General features: G+C 50.0%; 1 protein-coding gene across 1 annotated transcript in view; it reads right to left on the bottom strand.

The window, feature by feature from the left end:
* Positions 1–7,639: 7,639 nt before the first annotated feature.
* Positions 7,640–25,313, bottom strand: part of DISP3 (dispatched RND transporter family member 3) — a 34,736-nt gene continuing 17,062 nt past the window's right edge. The window contains exons 2-21 of the mRNA XM_053997247.1: positions 23,498–24,434; positions 22,042–22,261; positions 20,453–20,589; positions 19,903–20,037; positions 19,514–19,674; positions 18,325–18,464; positions 17,495–17,640; positions 16,731–16,892; positions 16,167–16,328; positions 15,600–15,704; positions 14,847–14,983; positions 14,157–14,338; positions 13,584–13,714; positions 13,310–13,482; positions 12,474–12,600; positions 11,517–11,662; positions 11,007–11,166; positions 10,512–10,625; positions 9,362–9,528; positions 7,640–8,337 (exon numbers count right to left, since the gene is read on the bottom strand). Coding sequence (XP_053853222.1) covers positions 7,975–8,337; positions 9,362–9,528; positions 10,512–10,625; positions 11,007–11,166; positions 11,517–11,662; positions 12,474–12,600; positions 13,310–13,482; positions 13,584–13,714; positions 14,157–14,338; positions 14,847–14,983; positions 15,600–15,704; positions 16,167–16,328; positions 16,731–16,892; positions 17,495–17,640; positions 18,325–18,464; positions 19,514–19,674; positions 19,903–20,037; positions 20,453–20,589; positions 22,042–22,261; positions 23,498–24,425 — 3,996 coding nt within the window. The 5' untranslated portion in view covers positions 24,426–24,434 and the 3' untranslated portion in view covers positions 7,640–7,974. The remainder of the gene's footprint in view (positions 8,338–9,361; positions 9,529–10,511; positions 10,626–11,006; positions 11,167–11,516; positions 11,663–12,473; positions 12,601–13,309; positions 13,483–13,583; positions 13,715–14,156; positions 14,339–14,846; positions 14,984–15,599; positions 15,705–16,166; positions 16,329–16,730; positions 16,893–17,494; positions 17,641–18,324; positions 18,465–19,513; positions 19,675–19,902; positions 20,038–20,452; positions 20,590–22,041; positions 22,262–23,497; positions 24,435–25,313) is intronic.

Below are 25,313 nucleotides of genomic sequence, written 5' to 3'. Positions count from 1 at the left end.
CCTTTACTGCCAGACTGATCCATGGACAACCCCACCTGGCAAAATAGCTTCTCTGCTTCAGATCTGGGTTTGAAACCAAATCTTTGGCAGTCTTTTTCACCCGAGCTCAAGACACTTCAGGCGTTTTTCACTGCTTTTCTCCATGCCAAAGCACCCATCAGAGTGCTATAAGGCTTCCTGGCCCTGCCTACTGCTTGTTGCATATTCAATAAACTTGCTCTAACTTGAGGAAAAAAAAAAAAAAAAGTAACAAGAAATAGGCATCGTGCACCAGCACTTACAAAATCATGATCCACAAACTTGCAGAGTTCCCATTGCTTTGGGCTCACCTCAGCTCCTGCAGTGGCTGAAGGAAAGCCTGGGACCCAGCCTCTCCGGCTTTTGCTCATTACCGTCCTCAGGGGTTGGGCAGCACGCAGAAACTGAATAAACGGCCATGAAGATGAAAAAGAGCATCCCAGAGGCACAGCCCCGCACGGAGCAGCAGAGCTCTTAGAAGAGTCACTAAGATGTGTCACTGACAGGGTGACAAATCACTGGGGCAGAGGGTGAGTCATCCTCTTTGCCTGCCCTCGGTGTCAGAGGGGGAAGGCTGTTCCCGAGCTGCTCAGAAATGGATAATGAGCCATGTGGGGCTCTCGGGAGCCAGCCGGGGGCCAAACTCAGTGGTGGGCAATGCCCCCTTAGGCACCGAGAGGATGGAGAAGTGGCGGCGAGCACAGCATGGGGGAGAAAAACACCAAGGCGTAAGAGCTAATTAAAAACCCCCAAAATACTACTCTTTTTTTCCTCATCAGCATGACTGAGTCAAGCAAGGGTAAGGTTTAAAAGCTGCCTGTTTCTGTGCTTAAGCCACCTGCAGCAGAAGGGAGGAAGAACAGTGCTAAGGGAGCGGAGGGGACAGGGAACCCTGTCACCCAGGCTGGCACTGAGAGCCAAGGGATGGTCCTGAGGGCACAGACCCCGACACAGGAACCAGTCTTTGGGCTGGCACCAAGTCATGTCCTGTCAGAAGCAGCCGACTTCCCTCAGCCATGCCTTACATGTGGCCTGATGAGGCCCCAGCAGCACACGAGCCCACCTGCCCGCTCATGAAAAGGTGGGAACTCACAGCCCCCAGCCCCCTTACGGAAAGACAGGAAGCCACTCCCTACCCCAGACCCACTTCAGTCCCTTTAGCAGTTTCCCCTTGAAGTAAGAGGCACTAAGGAGCCCAACCTCCCTCTCCAGCTCCTCCAAAAGCTCCCAGGGACAGGCAGGTGACACAGGTCCAGCATCATCATCTGGCAGTTGTGCAGAGGGAAGGAGGCTTTTAAAGCCCCACAACTGGGGGGTTTTCCCTTTTAAAGCCCCACAACTGGGGGGTTTTCCCTTTTAAACCCCCAGAACTGGAGGGTGTTTTTGGGGTGGGAAGGAGTTTGTGGGAGAAGGCACACAGGAGGCACAGGCAGAGCCCCTAAATGCTGGTGTGGAAGTACTGGAGACCATCCTGTGCCAGAGGCTGACAGGAGACATAGGGGAATTCCCTGTGTGTGATGAAGACTTCACACCAGACTCACTCATCTGGAAGGAGAGATGGGGCTCTGCTAATGGTAGGCAGCAGGTTTTTGAGTGTGGACTGTCAGCATGAGCTCAGGCTGAGCTAGTAGCCTGTGTGGACAGACTCTCCCAGATGGAAACACAATTTCTGCCCTCCTCTGCGAGCTTGAAATGAATATGAAGCAGTTGTCACCCTGTGTAATCCCTCCTCCAAGCCCCTTCCCCTGTCCCAAACCCTTCCTCAGTCCAGCAGGTCTTTTCTGAAGAGTTGTGGAGAAACCCTGTCCATCTCTGGCCATGCCTGCAGCTGTCCTACCCTATCCCTGTGCCCTCATTCTCATGTTTGGCAGCTCTGGGCACTCACCACTGCCAGGTGGTCCTACAGTCCACGAAGGGCAACCTTTGTCTCTTCAGTGGTCCACAGCTCTGGCACAGCTCCCTGCCTGTGTGTTAGGGAGTGCCTGTCACACCTGCTCCTGGGGCAAGGGACTGAATTTGTAACCAAAACCAACCCATTTCCAGCAGCAAGGTCAAGCATAAACCCTCCCCTACCTGCAATTCCCAACTCCTCATTAAAGGAAACACATTCCTGCTTCCTGTGGATACTGTATTTTTTGTATGTGTCAGGCTGTGACCTGGTGCTTAATAACAACAGGTTTCACCAGACATTTTGGCCTCATCATAGAAATGAGGGCTGGAGATCACAGGAGGTTCCATGTGCTGTCAGTGCTGCCTGTCCCAGCAGTGCTGTACCTGGGTGCAGTGTGAGCACACCCAGACGAGGGACTGAGGGCTCTTCCTCCTGCCCCACTGCTGCTCTCTCTGCATTGGCTCAGTGGGGTCCTGGGAGGTGCAGAACAACCCTTTGGTGCTGCAGCACAGCACAGACAGACAAAACCTCCACCAGAAGTTCGTGCCAGACACTGTGATGTGGGAAACCATGGTCCTGCAGGAGCAGGCAGGTGAAGCCCATCCTCATGGAGTCAGCACAGGGCAATCTTCATACACTGGAAGAAGCACTGCATGAAATGGAGGAGTAAAAAGCTTCCACAAGCCATGGCTAAAGCTCTTGTTTTGTCAGTCCTCTTGCAGACGTGTGTGGGTTCCTGCACTGCCTTTTCCAGATTGCCAGCTCTCCTGGACATGATAAGTTGGCTTCAAGAGGCCCAAGTTCAGTAGTAGGAGCAGACAGTCCTGTGCACTTCAGGAACTGGCTCTGTGGCCTCATCCCCACTGCATTCCTTACACAACACAGATCCTGTCAGTGCCACTCTGGCTGTCAGTATGTGTACATGGACAGTAATGTGGTGATGAGTGAGGGATCCAAACGTGCGAATGTCAAAATCTTTTTATTTACAACAGTCTCCAAAAATCAAGGAACACTGAAAATAGTGAGGGTAGGAGACAACTTACAAAAGTGACACGCATACATCAGGAATTGTGCTACATCACTCTGAGAACTGACACTCTAAGGTCTGCACACAACGTGGTGGAATGGCAGTGCCCTTCCTCCCACTGTCCTTGGGGTGCTCACGCCTCTTCCCCCTTGTATTTTGAACCATCCTCCCTCCCATTTGTTCTGCCTCCAAACCTTTCTGTTCATCTGCTTGTTGCTCTGCCTCTGGCCATGGTCACTGCCCCCACCTCCCTTCAGCAATTGCCCAAAGGAGAAGCAGAGAGGAAAAAGCCAAAAACCTCTGTCCTCAGGATGGAGACAGGCATTGAAAGATGTCTAGCTCTGGGACCCTGGGTACTAACCCAGGGCAGAGTAGTTAGCAGAATCCTGTGAAATATCTGTAAACGATGGCTTACACGCTATCTAGGGTGAGAAGTGATTTTGGAAGAAGTAACCAAGACACTGAATTTGTCCTGCCTGGCTGCAAATCAGTCTGCACAGCTTCCTTGGTGGATAGTGTGGGAGGATGTATATGTGTCATGGGGTTAAACAAAAAGCCTTTTATAACCTTCCAGAAGGGCAGGCTGCTCTGCTACAGAAATTCAGTGCAGGACAAGCTGAAAGACTTAGACACTGCAGCATCCCAGTTTGCTCCAGTGGAGGCAAAGCCAGGCTCTCTGGAGACCATTGCCTCCAGACCACTGTATCAATGGTCCCAGTAGCTCTCCAAGTGTCAACATATCCTTCTCCTTGGGGCTATTCCTCAGGCTACCTTTGCTTTGGCATATTTTCAGATCCAGCAGGAATTGAGAAACACAGTCCAGCTCAGCCACTGATTCCTTTCAGAATGTGCAGCCTTGGCAATTGCTGAGGTCAGCAGCCAAATCTGATGCCCCAGTTGCCCAAACCCAGCACCTCAAGAGGCACCACAACATAAAGAAACAAACAGAGCAAGGAATCATGGATCTTTTCCTTCCTCTTATGCTGATCTCTGCACAGCACATCAACTCTGTTCCTCCCTACTCCAAAGCTGATGTGGACAGGGCTGTTGTGAGCAGGGACTCTGAGTGTCCACAGTGATGGGGAGCCCTGGACTCACTCAGGAGCTCCACTGAAGGCAAAGAGCAGTCACACCAGCTCTGTGCATGAATCTCAGAGCTTCAGCAGCAAGAAGCAGTGTCCTTCTGCTACTGCCCTGCACTGGCAGGGAGAGAACTTCTGGGCAGGACAAGACCCACTCTGTTTTGTAGGAGACTGCATAGTTCCAGAATGACCCCCTCCTGAAACACTAACCTAACTTTTTAAACCAGGATTCACTAGAAATAAAGGAGTGGGCAGTTTACAGGCACATTCCATTGCCATGTGCTGACTGAAAATTCCTTTATGCTTTTTAATTGCACAAAGATAATTTTGAAATGGAAAATCAGAGCATTTTCTTCCAAGTAAGGCTGATCTGATGTGTTCTGTTCAGAAACATCAAAACTGAAAGCTTTGTGTGAAGCTGTTTAACTCCCTGGCTTCCTCTGCCAAAGGAAATTCTCAAGACTTTTCCAGCCACTTTCAATCCAGACTCTGTGAGCACCTTAGGCACGAACACCTACCATGGAGAAGGTTGAACCTTGTTTAGCAAGACAACAGGGCCCAGGAGATGGCCTGTGAAACAGAGGAGTCATCAGGGAAAGAAGATGGGCAAAGATGTGGGAGGAATCATTTAAGGTGAACATCTGCTCCTGGAACAGCACCAGAGAGGTGAAGCCTTGCTTTTTATTGCTATGAGCATCTGCCTTGGAGCACCAATTCCCAGCAGGGCTGTCAGCTACACCTCCACAGTAGCTCAGATAAAGCCATCCCTTTTCTTACCTCTGTAATTTTATGAGTGCTCTGTAATCACAAGGATGACACTGCCTACATGGACATGTATACATCTGCTACTCATTTGCTGTCTCCACAGATGCCTGGGGAGATCAGGATGTTTTAAGTGCTTTGCAGAAGGCTGGGCTCCAATTTTAAGTCTCTGTCACTCCACTGCATGTGGAGAAAGCACCAGCCACCCTGACCACAGAGCTGTGCAGGGTGAAGCAGTGATGGGGCAAAGGTCTAGTTAGATCTTAAGACAAGTGTCATGACTTGTTTTTAATTGGGGTCTCAGTGACAACATTGAGTCCTTGCAGCGTAAAACATCACCTAGGATCCTCTACTGGCTCTTCTGCCATCCTGCTACATCTGGGGTAAATTCCTCCTCCTCTCCTTGCCTCAGTTTCCCTCCTGGAGGGGCACAATCTCCTCAGCATGCCTTTTGTGAATAATTTGCACTTATCTTGGTCTCCCCTGTTCCTTCTGAATCGTTCTAGCCATTGCATTCCCAGTAACACTTTGGGTAACAAAAACCAAGGTGATGGCTGCCAGTCCTTCTGCACAGAGGGAGCTTGGGCTGGCAGGAGAGGGGGAGAGAAAGTGATAGCTTGTCCTTTTCCCTACCTGCTTTGGAAAACAGGATGGATCCTGTCAGGTGCCAAGAACTCTTGTTATTTTTGTCTGCAGATCAGAGACACTGCCAGATCAAACCCAAGAAACATACAAGGTTTCCCTCTACTTTAAAATTAATCTTTGCTTCCCCACAGTGGCTGAATGAATGTTCCCAGCATGGCATGTCCAGAATCAAACTGGAGGTGGGGCGTTTATGCAGCCTCTTCACAGTGAGCACAAACACAGGATACCAGGGGCTTACATAGGCTTTCAACTTCACAGGATTCAAAGCACAACTGTGCCTTTTCTTAAAGGCCTTTAAAGGTTTCTTCATACTTATAGAAGGAGGAACTTCCTCTAAGGGTGCCCTCAGCACCTTACTCTCTTGTCTGCTGACCTGGAAATATCCATCAGCTTTAATCACCCAAAAGAGGTTTGAAGCATTTGCTAAGTTCGAGTCAAGCCACTGGCCAGAGAATCCTTGGCCACTGTGCCAGGGATACCTTGCCCTTCCCTGCAGCACCTGCACAGCCACACAGGTCCATGGGGCTGTATGCATATCATAAGCACTCCTACCCTCTCCAGTCACTGCCACTTAGGAGCACTCAGGGCACCACCAAGAGTTAAATCTGGAGCACAGACACAGGGAACAGCATGGCTTACAGATCAAGGATGGGGCTAAACTGTGCACAGCAGCCATCAAAGCAGCACAGCTTAGGGACAGTCAAAAATCCTTTCCAGAGCCATTTATTCATGGGCACAGGGTTCATTATGAAGGAGCTGGTGCAGATTAGAGGTAGGTGCCAAGAAACATTTAACACTTTGCAGAAAGGGGTAACTCAGAAGCGCCATGGGACAGCGAGGAGAAACCAGGCTACTCACGTTCTGCTTGACTCACATTCTCATGACCCTCACTGCCTGCAGGAGGACTACTCTGGAGTCCACCTGGAAACAGTAAGAACTCCTCTCTCCAGCTTGGGGAACCTTGGGGACCCTACTTCAGAAACAAGTATTTGATCCACTTTCACAGGGATGACACAATGTGAAGGTGTTAGACTGGCAGGGATCAAAGCAGGGATGCACTGAGCCAAGAAGAAGCAGCTCAGTCTCTCAGCAGTGCAGGCCCCACAAAATGGCTGGCAATGGGGTTGGACTTCCTGGAAGTTTCATCTTAAAAAGAGGGGTTGATCCAGACAGAGAACACAGCCACCAGGACATGAAATCTGCAAAGAAACTGGGTCAGGCTGCTTCCTGGCCATATTACTCTATTGGCATCCTTGTAAATACTGGTTAATGCATCTCCCAGTGGGCCTGACCCTCCCCTTCTGCCAAGGATCAGATGTGCTGTATATTAATGCACACTTAGCTATTTCAATTTTAAAAATATGACAGACTCAGTGATGCTTAAAATGTACTTGTTAATGGCACCAGTTTGCGATTTCATTTTACTTTAATATCAACCATCTGCTCAGAGCAGACAGCAGCTGCAGCTCTGGTGCCCTCAGGTCTCCACGAAGGAGGGTGTCTCTGAGCTGCCACAGAGGATGCTGTGCATACCACCAGGTATGGGCTCTACCTGGCCCCAGGGGTCACCTTGTCCTCAAGCTAGGAGCCGACTGCTATGACCAAAGAGCTCTGCAGGGACCTCAGGGCTCTCTTTTCTCTCCACCAGGAAGAGCAGAGGCAGTGACTGGTGAAGTGACATGTGGGGACTGGGCATTGAAACTGCCTTGACCTCACTACTGAGATGAGGGAGAGGAGGGCAGGCTGCTGAGGGCACCGTCTGTTTCCTGATGGCTGTTCACATGAGATCCCAGTACAGAGTGCACTGTCCCTCCACAAGGAAGGGGAATGCCTTGTGTCCCAACACCCGCTCTGAAGCATGAAAGCAGGTCCACTGCAGGTGGTGCCATGCAACAGCTCTAGTTTGGATCCCAAAGTGACACTGATAAGAGCTCCTGTGCAGCAAGTTCACTGCTGGTCTGGCTTGGGTACAGGGCCTGGCAAAGGGATCCAGACAATGCTGTTCCCCAGGCCTGTCCAACAGCTCACTGCTGTTCTTGAAAGCTCAAGTAACGAGGCACAGGCTTGGTGTGGGAGTAGGACATCACCTAAGAGTCATCATTGCACTTCTGACCCTAGACAAGTGGAGGGGAAGGACAGAGGGAAGGATTTTTGAAAGGATCAGATAACCTTCCCAAATTCTCCCGTTTCGGCCTTCAGTGGGTCCAGAAAGCCCTGTTTGTTAAAAATAAATTAAAAGAACAAGAAAAGAAAAAAAGAAAGCAGAAAGAAAACTGAGAGAAGGAAACCTCCTCCTCTCCTATTCGTGGGCTGAGGTATTCCCTGGGCAGCCCTCACTTTCCATCATCCATCCATCACTACCTAAAATAAATACAAGTTTAGAGCAAAACTCATTAGAAAATAAAGTGCATCTGGAATTGAAAAACTTCATGAAAAAAGGGACTTTTTTTTTTCCTCTTTTTTTTCTTACCAAAAATATTCTTTAAAAAGAAAAGCAAAAAAAAAGAAACGGAGCAGGAGGACAGACCATGTGGCTCTTGGCCTGGGGTCTACAGGGCTGTCCCGTTGGGGAGGGGGATCTTGAATCCGCTCTTCAGCAGGGCAAGGCAGATGCAGAGGCCCAGCAGGCCAGCCAGGAGCACGCCCAGCACGGCCTTGAGGCAGGAAGTCCTGCTGCGGGTGAAGGTGCCAGGCGCCATGGTGCTCAGCAGGGCTGTGCTCACAGTTAGCGTGTACAGGATGGACACTCCCGTGTTGAGGGCCACGATCTTCCCAAACTTGGCGAAGGGGGCGATGATGCAGAAGAACAGCGGGACGGTGGCGATCAAGGTGGTGATGGCGCTCGAGACGATTGCCACACCCACGTGCCGGACTGCCTCCATCGTCCTCCACTGCCGGCATGCCGTGGGGTCCTGGGGGAAGGGACAGCAGTGTCAGCGGAACAGGCACATGGGGCTGCGCTGGTATTTTAGGCTTTGAGAGGGTGCCTTAGCTGATACAATCCCAGTCCAGGACAAAGAGGCTGCTTGAGTGCAGCTCAGACACCTCGTGCAGTCTATGAGCATGCTGTGCAAAGAGCCATAGGGTTAGAACCCAGCAGAGGCACAGGCTGCTGCGTTTTGTGCCTCCTTTCCACCACATCAGACTGATTGCTGTGTGTCACACAGGCACTGCATGCAGACACTACACCTGGCATCAGAGATCCCAGGGTTTTGTGGTCTCCATCTTCCCAATGAGACAGAAGATGTGGATATTCTCAGTTCAGTCAGAGAGAAAAAGAGAAAGATTTTTTCCAGGCTAAGCCTGGGAAAAGGTCTGAGAGGAATGTAAACAATCTATTATCTTGCTTTCCATTCATATTGTTTATAGATATGTTCTACCACACTGACCTAAGTCCAGTGTACCAATCAGGTGAAATGTTTTTACTTTAAGACAATTAGAATTAATGTTCACAATGCTCTCTATAAAAGAGAGACGTACTTTTGAATAAACATTCATTTGCCTTCTGAAATCGTACGAGTCATTTCACCTGTCCCTGGCTCAACAGCATCAGAAAGATGTCAACAAGGCCAGAGGTGAGCTGGCAGTCGGTCCAGCAAAGCAAATTTCAGAGGTTACAGAATTAGTGTAGAGCTGCTTCAGCACAGACTGTCTTCACCTGGACATGAAAACAGGTTGCTTTGGACACAGCTGTGGCCAGCAAGAAAGGGACAACCATGTGGGTTGGAAACCCTCACCTGAGTTCACTCTACTCAGGTACACAAGCTCACAGTCTGGAGCAGTCAGCTGGACAAGCAGCAAATACCATACCCCAGGGATGCTCTGAGGGTGCCAGAACACATCCCCCCTTGCCTGTCACACGTCCTGCATCACAGCTGAGTGGCACGGAGGGCACAGGAGGAATGAATGCAAGGCTGTGGGAAGAACAGAGCTCACCTCTGCCTGCTGGAGTGGCAGGTTCTCCCCTGCCAGCAGGTAGCCCTCCACCAAGTGCACGCAGTAATCAACAGAGGAGCCAACGAGGATGGAGAGGGAAATGGCTTCCACAGCTCCCATTTCCCAGCCAGACCAGTACATGATGGTCACCACAAGGCAGACAACCCCTGTGTGAGAAAGGTGTCGTTAGGCAAATGTAAAGGACTCTGGGACTGCTGCACAAGCCGGCTGATACAAGTCAGTCCCTGGGGAGTTTGGGATCATACCCCAAAGGTGTGTGTGCCACCCAGTCTGAATCTGGTACACAGTCCCCCTGCCACGGAGACAAACACTTCCCTCACCTTCCCTTAGCACAGGGACCATTTTGTAAGGTGACCAGACCTGCTGGGCCTAGTGGAACACCTAGCTAAATATCAGGCAAACTGACAGACTGATGCCAGTCTAGACTAACTCTTACTAAATGAATCCATGTGTGCACACAAGGACCAAGGGAAGTGAGCCTGTAGTTTTGCTTGCTACAGTTACATAGAGGCTGAGCACACTTTTTTCAAGGCAAAGAGTACTGTTAGTTTGTGAGTCACAGGTGGGAGACGATGTGGTTTCAAAATGTTAGATTTGATTTTTAAACTAAGAGGTTTAGCAACACATTTAGACCACAATATTATCAAATCACCAACCCAGGAAAGGAAACTATTTACAATTTTGCTTCAAATACTAAAACATTGCTAAAATATTCAGCTTTTAACACCTTCCAGTGCTTGGAAACAGCAGCCATGGTACAGGTTCTTGGAAAGTAGTGCAATTGTTATTCAGAGCTTGTGGGACTTAATCACATTATTATACATAACAGGTAGGGATGGCATTTGTGTAGCTAAAACCCTTATTTAAACAAATAGAAGGGATTGTGTGGATAAAACACACTGGGAATTAGACACACAAATCTACTTTCCCAGTGAGGTTCCTGTGCATTTTTTGAGAGTTTCTTCTGTTCACTTAGCCAGTCTGTTCTCTAGGACTGGCTCCTGGAAAGCCAGAAGAGTTTACACAGAATAAGAGCAATTCACTTCAAATCACCAGAGAATCAGCAGTGCCACAATCCATCAATTTCAGGAAAAGTGAAAGCCTGACACATTGGAATTGCTGTTTTTACCTAAGATGCTGAGCAGCACTGGCAGCAGGAGGAGGATGTGTGTGGTGAACACTGCCACAGCAGCCACACAGATGACCAGCGAGAGGACGAGACCATACAGGGCACTCTGCACTCCTGGAAGGAAACAGCCAGCTGATATGAATCCTGGAAGGTGAGAGCTGCGATGAGAAAGGCACCATGTTCCTGCTGGCAACAAGGCAGGCAGGGACTCACACTGGGGAAGACAGGAGGGGGAGAACGAAAGTGGAAAGAAGGTGATTGGTTTCTTGAATCTCACGTCAGCAGGGCTGAGTCCCTTCCCTTACCTCCTTCCTTGGGCTTTGCCTAATTTTGACAACACACATTGCTTAGGGCAGGAACAAGCTTTAGGAGTTTGCACAGCAATGGCAAGGGACTGCAGATATAACCCATGCCCACCATATGGGATGGAGTGTGCTGTGAAGATGTGTCAGAGAGCATGGGCTCCTCAGGGAGAGAAAGATGGCATTCACTTGCCTATAATCTCCATGAAAATCTGCTTCCAGTGCTCACAGGTCTGGAAACCATGCCGGAGAGCAGAGCCCTCTGGGAAGAGCTGGAGTTGCTGCTGCAGGAATGTCTCCCATTTCAGATAGTCAGCATATGTCTGGAAGGATGATTTCCCCTTGTAGGTTGTCTGTAACAAGACAAACACATCACTCGTGTCCTGCTCTTTGGGCAGGGTATGCATGGCAAGGGAAAGGGCACAACAACCCAGCTCAAGTGGCAGCAGCAGGCAGAACTGGCAGTGGCATTTGGGCAAATCTGCCAGCAGCTTTTTGCCTGAGCTAATTGTGGTGTAAGCAGCCCCTTTTACCAACTTGTGAGTGAGTGCAGGCATCTGTCTGCAACAAATGCTAATAAACACTAAATTATGTCTGCAAATGGAAGTGGCCAGTGCAGAAAGAGCAGAGCTAAATCCCCAGAAGTCACAAGATGAAACTGCCCCCAGAATGACAATGTTACCAGGTGATGCCATGTGCTCACCGATTCAAATGCCATGGAGATCCACTGCACCTTCCCATCCTTCACCCCCACTGCCCCATGAGAGAGCTGTCCAGGCAGCAGGTTTGGCTCAGGGATGTTCTTGCACTCCGGGTGCAACATCTGCAGAAAGGAGGAGATGCTGTAACCTGGGGAGAAAGAAAGAACAAGAGATGGAGGGCAGAACAGGGAAAGGAAGCACACTGGAGCAAAGAGATGGAAAAAACCCAACCGACAACCCAAAATGAGAGCCCCAAGAGAATCACAGGACCCGTTTGTCCACAGCTGCTTCCCCTTGCCACTCTGGTTTGCCAAAACCCTTGAGGTCTCGGCATCACAGCTCTCAGCTGCTGTAACTTGAAAGGACACTCTCTGTCATCAGCATGGGACAGGACAGTGCCACTGCTGTTTGTCCCCAGCTGTCAGGAAGCAGCACAAAGAGCAAGTCTGCCTGGCCTGGCAAGGGATTTGCTCCAGGCATGAAACTGGCTTTTAGCCTGAAGCCAATATACACTTCCTAGGCTCAGCTCCACAAGCTTGTGACCTCTGAAGTTGGGAGAGATGGTCACTGGTCAGGTATGCAAAGCCACAGAGACAGTGAGTAGCTTCACTGCAATGAGATCAGGTGTGAGTTCATTGTTATTCAGGAGCTACTAAGAGAAAATTTACTGAATCAAAAGATTGTATCTCAAGCAGTACCCATAACTAGAAAGAACAAATGCAATTCTGTTCTTATCTTTATAGATTAAATCCCAAAGAATATACCCAGTGTCTTTGGCATTAAAGAGACCATCTTTCTTTCTGTCCCAAAAAGCACAACCAATGACATGTTCTAGAAGGGTCAAGCTGCCTTGGGAAGAAAAGGAGACAGCAAGAAGCAGTCACCCTTTCTGGTTTGCTGTTGAGGACCCCAGCTCAAGCAAGCACAGGTAGGGCTGCAGAGGAGTTAGTCTAACCTACCCGAGGGCAGGCACTGAGCCCCTCCGGGCTTCACCAGCTCAGAGTTGCTGGCAATGGCTTTGCAGAGGCGGCACAGGTTGCCAATCTCTTTGAAGAGGTCAAAGCTGTCATCGTAGATAACACTGCCCTTTCACAAGGAGACACAATGACAAGAGCACCACACGTGAGACATTCACACAGCAACTGGCACTCCAGCTTCCTGCCTGCTCCACTGCCCGCATTTCTCACTGCCCCTTCAGAGGAAACAGGCAAAGGCTGATCCTGCACAGTACCCCCAAATCACAGAGCAGGAAGAACAGCAGAAAGCTGAAGTGCAGCAGCCAAGCTAAGCATAATTTTTCTAGGGAAAGACTGTCATGTGTCAAGGTATGAGATCTCACAGATAAGTTGTTTCTAGAAAAGTCACATTTAGTGAGTTTCCCTGGAGTAATTTGTTTTTATTTTTGTTAGTACTTCATAACAAGACATATATTATAGAAAAATATCAGTTCCCTCAGTCTTGAATGTTCAGTGAGATTTTATACCGCGCTCAAGATGGGTTTCTTTCAAAAATCCTCAAGAAAGCCAGGTTTAGACTCAAAATTAGAAGGCTATATATTGCACTCAGAGGGATTTTCTGAAAAGTCTGAAGTGTTTTTTTCAGTAAGGACTTCCTGATCTCCATTATTTCATCAATTTGCTAAGACAGAACCGTACTGGCTCATCACAATGCTACAACCCCTGCCCTTCCATCTGTCCAGACTGCTGGACCACCCTGGGCTGTGGGCATTAACTAAACACCATCCAGAGAGCCTGCCCCTCGCTTGCCAGCCCCGAGCACGCCAGACCATGTGTACCATGTCTCCGATGACGTGGTTGTCCTGGCGCCTCGTGCGATTGACGCCTCGGATTCCGAACACCACAAACACCATGGCTCCCGTGTCCACCAGCGGCCGCACCGCTGGCTTCCCGCAGCCCATGTTCATGCATGGGTTGAATCCAGATGTGGCTGACAGCTTTGCTTTGGGTGCTGCTGTCAAATACAGAACGAAGGTTGGTTATATTAGATGGCAAAAAAAAGGTCTGATTCTCTGGATCTTGGCATGTTTGAACAGGGCCTTATCAGCTCACCTTTTTCACTGGGAACGTACAGGATGCCTTTGGTGGGTCCGTCTGGGCTGGAGCTGAGCAGGCAGCCCGGAGGTGCCACGCACACTCGGCCGTGGTAAGGGGGCTTGTGTGACTGGGCAAAATACAGTTTCCTGTGCAGCAAAGAAAGTTTGTTATGGGGGTAGAGAAGATGAAGCGTCCAAAGTATTACATGGAAACTGACATTCTCAGGGACAGAAGCAATGGGAAAGGTGAACATCTGCAGGCCTGTATCCCTAGCCATTGTATATTCTGTGCTGCCCATTCAGCCCAAGAGTTCAGGAGAGTAAGGGCAAGAATCAGATCAGCAACCTCTTTTTGCCACTCAAAGAAGCCCCTCAGTCACAGTCTCTCTCAAGCCTTTTGCATGTTAATGATGCTATGGGCCTGCAAAGTGACTGCAGAGATGGGGCATATATGCAGCAAAGCAAATTCTAGAGCCATGGATGTCACTGATTGAGGGCAGGACTAGCACTGGCCATTAGGCATCTCACATCAGCCTCTCAGCTGTGCTGTTTCTGTTGCCTTGTCCCAAGGGGGGTTTGGGAAGGTTACCGTGTTCGCTGCTGCTCCTTGGAGGCCACGTAGAAACTGAAATCGAACTTCCAGCCCTTCTTGGTGTCACAGGACAAGGTGGTCATCATCCACTTCCTGGGGCTCATCTGCTTAAGCAGCCCTACTGTGGACACACAAGCTGTCAGCTTCCTGGTGAAGTTACCGAAAGGCACTCTATACACCTAAGCAATGGATTAATGAAAACAGACACTTAACTCCACGGGGTTGCAGCCTGTTGCACATTAGCATCACACTCTCCCTTCCTCCCTGAGCACTGGCACAGCCACACAGAATGAGCACTGCAGGCACAGTCAGCCCCCAGCCTGCGCCTTCCCAGCAATGGCCAGTGTGTGATGAGCCCCTTAACACCCTCATTCCCAGTGGCCTAGGCTGAATGGTGGCTGCTCTGCCCAGGGTGAGGCACACCTGCCCTAGTGTCACCCACAGTTTTGCTCCCATCACCGACAGTCACCTCACAACAGCAACAGGTGAAGTCTTGTGGCACTCCAAGGTATCATCTTGGATGATGCCAAGCACAGTGCCTTCTGTGTTAACTACCCTACTGCAGTGCTCTGAAAATGTCACCCAAAGCTACATAGGACCCCATGGAGAGACAGGAGGAGGCTCTTGTGCTCACCTGCTGAGTGCTGCCCTCTTGCTAGAGGGGTCCAACATGCTGGACTGACTTACCTGGAATGAAGGCACCTCCCCGTCTCCCGGTGACACCATCTGCCAGGGCGCAGGGACACTGGCATTGAGTGAGAATCTGTAGATGGCTGGTCTTCCCTTGCTCCTGGACTTGGAGATATACACAGTCCCCTGGAGCCCTGAAGAAAACAGAGGGCATGAGGTTTGGTGGTACATCTCAACCAGGAAATCCTACAGATTTCAGCCAGAGCAAAGGAGGGTTCTTATGGTCTGCTGTCTGCTCAGAGACACCAGGCACAGCCTCTGCCTTCTGGCAGCACAGCACATCAAAGGCTATCACAAATACATCCTGAGCTGCAGTAATTCCTGATGGCTTATTGATTCATGTCATCTTGGGACCTGGCCCAATAACTCTTTTATCCTCAAAATCCCCAGCAAACTGAATTTACTCTCCTCGTGACCTACCAACAAGGTTGTGAATAGGACTGGGATGTGAAAGCTTGGAGTTCCTAACCCTGTACTCAGATCAGAGGGATATGACACGAGACGATACTGCCACCAGGGTTATAGGACCATGTCCTAGAGAGCAGTAGGTATTCAGGGAAAGGGAGATTCTAAAGATGCCCTATACATCCAGCACCAACCTAGGGCTCAGCTAATTCTCTGAAGAGAATTATTCCCCATCAGCTATTCAGAGAGCATGTGGTTTAGTTTGCACCCCGGTGGATCCTTGGGCCCTGGCTGCAAATGTGGCCAGAGTCATCATGCCTCACTCACCTTGCTGCCCTGCATCACTCATGCTGCCTTTGCTTCCCCAAGGTGAACCTGAGCCCCTCTTCTTTTTTTCCAAGGAAGTTCGGATGTTGTTCTGCAAACTGTGGGGCTTTTCCTGAAACAAACCTGTCCCACAAGGTTAGTCAGGGAGGAAAGAGTGAACGGCATGAGAAAAGATGTACCAGGCCTGTGCACAGGCTGCTCACAGACAGACACAGACACCTCTGCTGCTGAATACCAAACCCCAAGCAGGCAACACAGTGCCACAGTCTCTCTGCTGGGCACTGACACGAGACCAGCACTTGTGAGTAAAAATAGTCAGTTTTCATGGTCTGTGAAGGGATTGCTCCAGAAGAAATACTCAGGCAGCTCATGGCTAAAGCAGGAAATATTTTTCTAAATACTCCACTCCTGCAGGCAACTCAACCATCCTATTCCCAACATGTGCCTCCTTTCCATGGGGTCCATCCAATGTCCAATGAGATATTTGAACATTGTAGGTGTCTGCCTCACATTTCAGCTCCTCCAGTCCAGGGCTTAGGCCAGGATGGATTGCACCCACCATGGTTTGGGAACCAGTGTTCTCACCTGAGCAGGTAATGCAGGAGATACCTTCAGCACTCAGGTTGTATTTCAGATCCAGTAGCACCTGGATGTTTGTGTCTGGCCGGAACAAGACTGGAGCACGGCTGGCTGGATGGAGGCGGCTGGCAAAGAATATGGACAGGAGCAAAACAAGGAGAAAGAGCCCTGCAAGGAGAAACCTGGGTAAGTGTGGGACCCTGGGTAAGTGTGGGACATGCACTTCACACTTCAGACATGCTCAGAGAGCAGGTATGTGGTAGAAAGATGGTATTTTCAGCTGGAAAAAGAACAGCCACTAAAGCACACTGGGAACTGGGCTTCCTTGTAATAAGCCCCATGCCAGGAAAAAAACTCCATCAGGAATTGCCACTCTAGATCTGAGTGAGAAGAAAGGGATGGAAAAGTCCCTTAGGGACTGACTGTTCAGGGAGCACTCTCCCCCTGTGTTAGAAGACATTTACCATGTCCCTTTTCCCTGCTCTTCTAACTCATAATCAAGGCTTGGAGACTGATTGAAATATCAAACCCTCTGAAATCCATGTAGATGCAACCCTCCTCCTTGCTTACCCACAATCACCCATCTGCTCTTCACTGCAGACCACAGCACCCAGTGTTCCAGCAGCTCTTGCAGATGAGTTATCAAGTGACCCTGGTTGCTCTTCTCTGCAGAGAGCTGCAGATTTTCTGGCATCACAGACACCAAGGGGACATCCCCCATTTCCAGGGAGACTAGAATAGAGAGAAATCAAAAGTAGTCTCACTGTCATGAGTGTCTCAGAGCTCTCTGCTCTCCTTTATCAAATCTTCTTCAAGGTGCTGTATAACTCACTCAAGTTAAAGAGATGGAGTAAGACCCCGGCAGAGGCAGTGACTCCAGGATGTTTTAGGAAGCATCTTTGTCAAGTCACTGCCATGCAACAGTACACATGTAAATCCATAGCTCATTCCAAATCTATGCTTCAGGCTATTCCTTACTCTACCAAACCCCACAAACACTGTCCATAAGGTCACAGGGACACTGCATGCTTTTTGGGCCAAGCAGAATTTGTCCCCACTAAATATGTCTTACTGCTAAATATACACAGCTGACCGCTTCCTGACCCCAGAGAATTAGCAAACAGTTAAGAAAGCATGCATTGACACCCACTGAAGATCTCAAAGCAAACTTACAAAGAATATTGAGTCCTGACTCCTACAACTTCCCATGACGACACCATCTCCAGCTTACAATTCAGGGAACTGAGGCAAGGACCAGTGTCAGGGGTAGGGAGAACTGCAGGATGAAGAGGGCAGTGTGATCCCCCTAAAGGCACCAAACAGCAGACACATACCAGGCTCCTCCTCCACGCTGAGCAGTGGGATGTCATCATCAAGGTAGGGAAGGGTCTCTCTGCCTGCTCTGGAGGTGGCCGCTGAGGCAATGAAGAGATCTTCAGCCAGGTGCAAGGCACTCTTTTTGGTGCACTTCTGACTGCAGCTGGATTGAAGCAGGAAAGGAGACAAAGAGTTTTAAGCCACATACCCTGTGAAGAGTTACCAGTGGGCTCCAAGGAGCACAGGAACAACCTGCTCCAATTGCTTGGAAAGACAACAGGAACTGCCAGGAACAAATTCCATTGCTAAGTGCTGAGAGGGCAAGGGCTGGGCTGGATACACAGAGCAGGGCTGAGCTGTGGACACTGGGTGCTGAGTGACAGGAGTTTCAGCAGTTCATCTCCCTGCTAGGGAATAAAATCATTCCATGTCACCTGCAGTGAGTGCTAAAGAGCAGGGGGAAAGGAAACGTGCTGACTTTCAAACACAAATCTCCACGTTCTGCTTGTGCTCACAGGCAGGAGCAGTGGGGATCTGTCTGCCTTGCAGGGCTTGCATCTCCACCGCTTGAAGGTTTAGCTGTGCATTAAGTGCTCTGAGGAAACAAATGGTCCAATACTCCATGGGATTCAACCAAGAGGATTGACTGAGAGAGAATGAGACTGGGACTTGACCCTTCCATGTTGCTTGAATCTGGAATGGCAGAACTTAAAGTTCCCTTCTGTCAGAGCCAAAGTCAAGCTCCCCGAGGGGAATGAGGATAAAAACTGAGATGACAGGGAAGGAATTTGCAAACCTCCTTGACTGCAAATTCCACAGCTTCCCACCCACAGGCTCCAGGGCTCACCTGGCTTGGCAGGAGCTCTCTAATGGGGACACATAAAGGGTCCATATTCCAAGAGCAGCTGGCATGGTGAAGAGCACAGCTACCCAGCAGCAGGACACAATCAGTGACATGAAGAGTCCAAAGTCATGCACAGCTGGGATCTACATGAAGAGAGAGAACACGGGATTGGGATCTGTAAAGGCTGCAGCTGGTCTATAGCTACACAAATAATTTGGCCATGACAGACACTTACTTGACCAGCTTAGCTTGTTAGGGAATTGAAGTAAACAAGACCCTGGACACAATACTGATAGGCTAAATTTAAGTTCAAACAAGGGGACCCCATCCAATCCCTTTGAATGCACCTGTATCATTGGCCAGTTAGCCAGGCAGAGTTAGGACCTTTGTCCAATCCTCTCTCAAAGCATGGGAAATTCGAGGCCCCTATAAAAGAGGGTGTGCTTCAACAAAGGTTGGCTGTTGCCACATGAACTTCGGTGTGTGAATGTCGCATTCCTGTCTCCACCATCAGCGACAGGAATCAACTGAGGCAGGATTGCTGAAGGGATAGCAGGCAAGGAAGAGATGTCTGGAGGAACCTGAGAACAGTACACGCTGACCTCAGCCATGAAAATCAGCAAATCTGATAGGTAAAGCACTGAAACAGCCTGTTTGATCAGTGGCACAGCATAACGTGGGGTCGTTGGTTGGAGACAGAGACAACAGAAACTCTCAGAGATCCATGCGACAACGGCAATGGTTGATTATGGAAGCCTCCTTATAAAGGGGGTTTAAAACTCCTGGGGTTAGACAGCTGATTGGTCTGGGTCTTAACACCGCCCCAGCTCCTTGACCAGTGGTATGTCTGCATTCCAGAAGGAACACGACTGGATGAGATCTGTTTGAGTTCAAATCTAACCAATGAGTGCTCTCTCAGGGACTTGTTTTACTTCTTTTCTAGAATGAACCAGGCTAACCAAGTTGGATTTCTGTTATGGCCAGATTTACCTTGTCCAGCTATAGACCAGCTGTACTGTGACAGCACAGAAGTATTTCCCTGGATAATCCACTACCTTACAGAAGTAAGAGACAGCCCTGTAAGAAGCAGGTCTGGCAGCCCACAGTGCTGAAGGAGAGGACAGATGGTGTTGGCAGGCCCCTGATCTATTAGGCAGAAATGGAAACCCCAAATTGCAAAGGTACAGGGTACCTGAGAGAAGATGTTGGCAGCATATGCTGCAGCTGTGGTCAGGGAGGTGAAGAAGGTGGCTTTCCCTGCTGTCTGGATAGTGTGGATCATGCGCAGTCGCAGGTCCTTGAGGTGGGTGGCTTGGCGGTAGGTGTTGATGAAAACAAAGACATCATCAACTCCTGGAACAAGACAGCAGAGATATTGATACTCTGCTCACAGAAGTGACACCTCTAAAAATCTGATTTCCCCCTTGACATTTGACCTGCAAATATTAAACTTCTAGGTAACGGAAAAGGGCCTGAGAATTCAATCTGCATTTGCCACCATCACCTTCTTCTCTCCTGCAGACAGAAGGCAGGGCAAGGCAGCACAGGTAAAGCACAGGCTTTGAGTAAAGATGAGCTTACCAATCCCCACGATGACAAAGGCAGCCACACCATTGAGAATACCCAGATACTGGATCCCAAATACGACGTGGTACAGGAACAGAGCCACCAGGCAGCTTAGCCCAATGCTGGCAATGCCAAAGAATGACAGAAACACTGCAGCAGAAAAGAAACGTGGAAAAAATAGTATCTGTGGCCACCTCCAGCAGAACAGACACCTCCCACCTGCCCTGTTGGGATAGTGGTTCCCATGAGTGTGTTATAACAGGGCTGCAGGAGTACTGCTTGCAGACTCCTTCCCATGAGGCTCATGCAAAAAATTACATCAAATTTATGCTAGTGTTACCAAGATGGGCATTTGCATCTTATTCCTGACCTCCTGTGAGTCTTTCCCTCACCCTGCCCATAAATCTCTGCTCTGGAGAATCAGATTGGCTTGCCCTTCTGCATGCTGCTGTGCCACATAGCCACACTGGTGCCAGGGCATCAGAGTCTCTCCTCAGCCTTGACACAGAGAGACAGGGCACATTTGGATCTGTGTTAGAACAGGGTAGCTGTGACTCCAGCATACCTGAGCAGGAGGTGAGGATGTAGACCAAGACAGCTATGCAGCTACTGCTGATGAAGGCCAGCAACATGTCATTGTTGAAAGTCCTCCTCACTTCATAGTCAAACAAATCTGTCCCTCCATACAGCACCTGGACTTTGCTAGGGTGGGGAGATATGAAAGAAGAGGAATAGTTGAGCACAAAAGGAGCAGAGCCAGGTAGTTTAAAGCACAGTATCTCCTCCACAGCCAACGGAGGTCAATGCTCTAATAACCTGGCAGTTCTCTGAGGAAACAGAGTGATGAGAGCAGGTTGAACCAAGTTGCTGCTGGAGGTGAAATTCACACAGGGAAGGAGAAAAATAAAGAGCAGGTCTAATATTTTTTAAATTCCTCCACTGCATGGTGGGTCTTAGACACTAACAGACAGATTCTGGAGCCTTCAAAGCCAATTCCATCTGGAATACTAATCATTGCTTATTATATTAGCACTGTGGATGCAGGCAGAGGGAGAGCTTAATCAGAAATTATATGATTTACCAGGTTCTGCCTCTGGAAGCAGGTTCAGAGCAAAAATAATCCAACATAATTTAACCAGGACTACAATAATGCTGCACCATAGGAGGCTATCAGGGATCTGAGCTTTGGAACTGAGCCTTGGCCTCAATTCCCTTTTGGCTTGTCAGAATCACAATCTGCTTTCCCAGCCCATTGCTGAGAATGCTCCGTGGCTGCCTGCATTCCAACCTGCTTTTGAAGGTCAGCATCCCTTCATTCTGGGAAGTATTAAGACTCAGGGCAGTAGAAGACTGGAGTCTAAGAAGGTACAGAGACTGGGAAGCACAGCCTTCTGTGCTTCTGCCTGTGTACTGGGATGCTCTTTTAGCTGTTCTATTATCTCTCTCTCACACAAGCACTGAGCAAAGCTCTGTTCAAACAGAGCTGGTAGTGAAAAAAGCTTGCACTTCCTGAAACTTATCCTGCCCTGAAACTCCCTTCTCCACCTCTCTGTACAAAAAGCAGAATTGGATCCACAGGTTGAGCAGCCTTGAGTAAAGACTTTCATCCCCCCTGCATCAGACCAGCAGTGGCCAAATTCAGAGCAAGGAAGGCAGTTCTGTTTGAGCTAGTGGAACTGGACTTGTAAGACAGAAGCAAAAAGATCCTGTGCCAGACAAGGACTCAGTGGAAAGACAGGCAGTAGATTCAAACTTTGTCCCCTTTTCATTGTCTCTGTTGGTGTCTCTGGCATGTTGTTTCTTGTGGAAGTGGCAGTAAAGGGGAGCATATGAGTAGTTTTCTGCCATATACTCCCCACCATCATTCACAGCTCTGTGGCTGAGCCCAGTTTCAACTGAGATGCTTTTTCATCTGGAACATTATTATATGGCCACTGCTCAAGCCTGACCAGTAGTCCAAGCTAGCATGTCAAGCCTCCTGTGCCTGCTGCCTTCCCAGTGAAGCCAAATGGAACGTGGCTATCAGCGTAGAATAGGCACTTCTGCCCTGGTGTGAACTTTAAGGCAGAGCTTTTTCCCTGGAAGGTCTATTCCATCCCGTGCCCTTCCCTGCTCTTATGCACTCCCACCTGGCCTGCCTACACACGCCCTCACCTCGTGGACTGCTTGGCCAGCATGGCCACGTAGGTGATGACGAAGTTCTGGAACTTGCGGCGCTGCTCCTCCCAGCGATCCTCCACCGAGTAGTAGTTGGGCAGGGGTGCCCCGAAGAGGATCTCGCTCCGCAGCAGGGAGCTCTTCATGTTCTCAGCAGACAAGCCCTCATCCACATACCAGTAGAACTCGGGGTGGGTCATGGCCAGCTCCAGGGACCCTGCAGGAGAAAGCAGCGCCACTCTTGTTAGGTCCTGCTTGATTGTCTTGGCAAGGCACAGGATCTAGTCGGCCACGGGGAACTGGGAATCATCTTGTCCTTCATCAGAGCAATGCTGACTGCTACTGCCTTCCAGAGAGCAAGGAGGGCCAGGGAAACCTGGATTGCAAAGACTCACATCCCATTTCTGTTCTGTGACTGCTTGTGTTGCTGTCCCCATGCATTTCCTCATCAGGGACACATCTTCCACCTGACTGACCTGAACCACAGCATCCTCAGCCAACAACATCCCGATCAATACTCCCACTGCTGGACGCTCTTCCTTCTCTTACACTGGGACAATATTTCCTCCATTACACTTGGAAGCACAAGAACTAAGCAATGCCCATGGAAGAGGAGTCCTGGCTCTGCTGTGACCTGGTACTTCTGCCATCTGATGGTGTGAGGGATGCAGAGATGGAGGCACTCAGCTAGTTCTGACTAAGAGACACTGCCTATCTATTCCAAAATTCAGTTCCATAGTGTTCGTACCAGAAAGACCAGAAACTATGCTCTTTCCTGTTTTGGTAGCAGAACTGTTACTGGAGCAGATGGACTCAATCCTTTGCTTGTTCCCTGCATGGCTCCTGGACAGCTACCCTCTGCAGCCTGTCTTGGGAGACAGATGGAGGCTACATCCCACAGCCACATCACACCCACACATTCCTCATGAGTCACCTCTTTGTCACCACCCAGCTTCTCTGTTTTACTAGAGGTGCACATTACAGGGTACAGAGCTGGGAGGAGGAGGCAGGGCCTTTTTCCTCCTCTCCTTATAGGAATCTTTCCAGTTGGTGACTCACAAGCTGCCAGAGCAGCCCACGGACCTCTTTAATCTGCTCTGTAGTGCAGGGAAGCTCATCCCTATTTGTCTTTTCAAGCCCCTGGCATTGCTCTAGTGAACCACAGCCATCTACAGGGGACAAGGGTCAGCAGAAGACATCTGTGCCATGCAGGACACCCCCTCTCACTTGTCCCTCTCACTTGCCTGTGGGGGTCTGTGTGACCTGTGACTGGAGTTGCAGGGTTGAAAATGGGCCCTGGGGCAGAAAAGACAATTCCTCAAGGCACAGCCCAGCAGCATCCTCCTCTCCCTACAAGGCAGTCACTCCTCTTAGCTGCACCCCACTGACTGCCTGAACCTGAGGAGAGGCATTCCTTGAGCATGCCAGCCCTTGCCCATGGCCCTGAGCTCACCTTGGATGTCAGCAAGGTCTTGTCCCATGCCATCATAGTAAATCTTCCCTCCTCTCTCAGTGGGGAAGAAGTAGGTCATGAGGGAGCTGGGAGGGGAGCAGTAGGAGTAAGAACCCAGGGGCAGGTCCTTCAAGACCTCATGGGGCTTCCAGCAGAATTCCCGGAAGCGAGGGTGGTCCATGATCTTGCGCTCAACCTCGTGGATGGTGACCAGGCGCTCAGTGGTGAAGATGTTGTTCTCAGAGTCCCCCCGAGCCAGAAAAATGAGCTCAATGCGCCAGTGAGCGTGTGTCTGTGTGTTAGCACTGACAAAAGTGCTGGAGTAGTCCCAGCGTGGGGCTCCTCTCCCGACTCGGGATGTCTGGTTTCCTGTGCTTAGGGGGGCCTGGGGCTGCAGGGAGCTCATCCTGCCCTCTGCGGGGCTGCGCTTGACCCGTGCACTGACCCCAAGATGGGAAGCGTTGAGGTGAAGCTGCTGGAGCTGCTTGAAGATGAGCCTCTGCAGGGTTTCTGAGGTGAAGTCAGCTAGGTCCCGGCGGTTCCTGCCCCATGACCCAAACTGGGATTTGAGGGCCAAGGCAAGGGCATCGAAGCGCTGCGAGGACTCGTGGTTGCGGATCTCAAACGCGTTGTAGGAGATGTCAATATCCAGGGCAGGGTAGTGGAGGAACATGACAACAGCAAGCACAGCAGGGATGGCACAGCCCAGGAAAAGTATGAAGCCAGCACAGTATGGGTTGGTAAACACCCAGCCAACAATATTCCAGAAGCCAGACATAGGCAGTGTGACACACAGGGGCCTGACTCTGCACGGGCTTTTCCCACACAACAGAGCACCCTCTCGCCTCTTCCGGGAGCTGAAGGCTACCTCTTCATCTTCCTCCTCTGGCCAGGCATCCTGTAACAATGGGTCATCCTCCGAGTCCATGTCCAGCACCTGCACACAGATAGAGAAGAGCAGTCAGCAAGAGCCAGCAGTGGTGTCACAGGCACAGCTGTGAATCCACAGACTCGCAGCAACAGGGCCAGGCCAGAGGCACACTCCAGTTCCCTCAGGAGGAAAGCATCACTCCTTCCAAACCCCACAGATCTGCTACAGCCACTGAAACAACAGCCTTGTCACGGGGTATCAGACTGCCTGGCGGAGGAACCAGAGAGGGAGAAGTGCAAGTGACAGTCCCAGAGCCCAGTGCTGTGGCAGAGGAAGGCTCTGCATGGCTCCAGGAGCACCAGGCAAGGAGACTGCAGGGATTCACAGTATGTTGCTCACACTGCAGCAGCATGAACACTTAATTAGCTAACCTGGTTCTCACATCCAGGAATGGCTCATGCTACCAGATATAAAATGCAAGGGAGCATTATCTTCCTCTCCTTAGAACTGACAATAGATTTTCCCCAGCTATTTATAGCAGTATTCATCTTTCTCAGGAAGTGTGCATGTGTGCACACAGAGCCAGAAGCGCACACACCCACGCCTTGCACACATCAACCCCTCTGAGAACTCCCTGTGACCGTGCTCTAACTCCTGATGGGATGTCCACTGACAGTGTGGGAAGGGAAAGGGCTGAACAACCTGCCTTCCTTCCACTCCTGCAGAATATTGCTAGTGGAGTGCATTTTTTTCCAATTCCTACAGAACAATCAGGAAGAAAAAGCAGTTACTGCTTTCATGGAATGAAGGAGGAAACCCTTCCTGATCAGCCCAGGCTTGGCCAGGAAAGAAAGGGATAATCCCGGGGAGGTGCTCTCCTTAGCAGGGGTTTCCCAGGTTCCCAGACTTACCCTGGTGTCTCATAGTGGCCTCCCAAGCCAGGGA

Source organism: Vidua macroura, chromosome 23 (genome assembly GCF_024509145.1).
Source record: "Vidua macroura isolate BioBank_ID:100142 chromosome 23, ASM2450914v1, whole genome shotgun sequence".
In the NCBI taxonomy this organism is placed as follows: domain Eukaryota; kingdom Metazoa; phylum Chordata; class Aves; order Passeriformes; family Viduidae; genus Vidua; species Vidua macroura.
The sequence above is the reverse complement of the archived record's forward strand: the minus strand, read 5'-3'. Positions and strand labels throughout refer to the sequence as shown.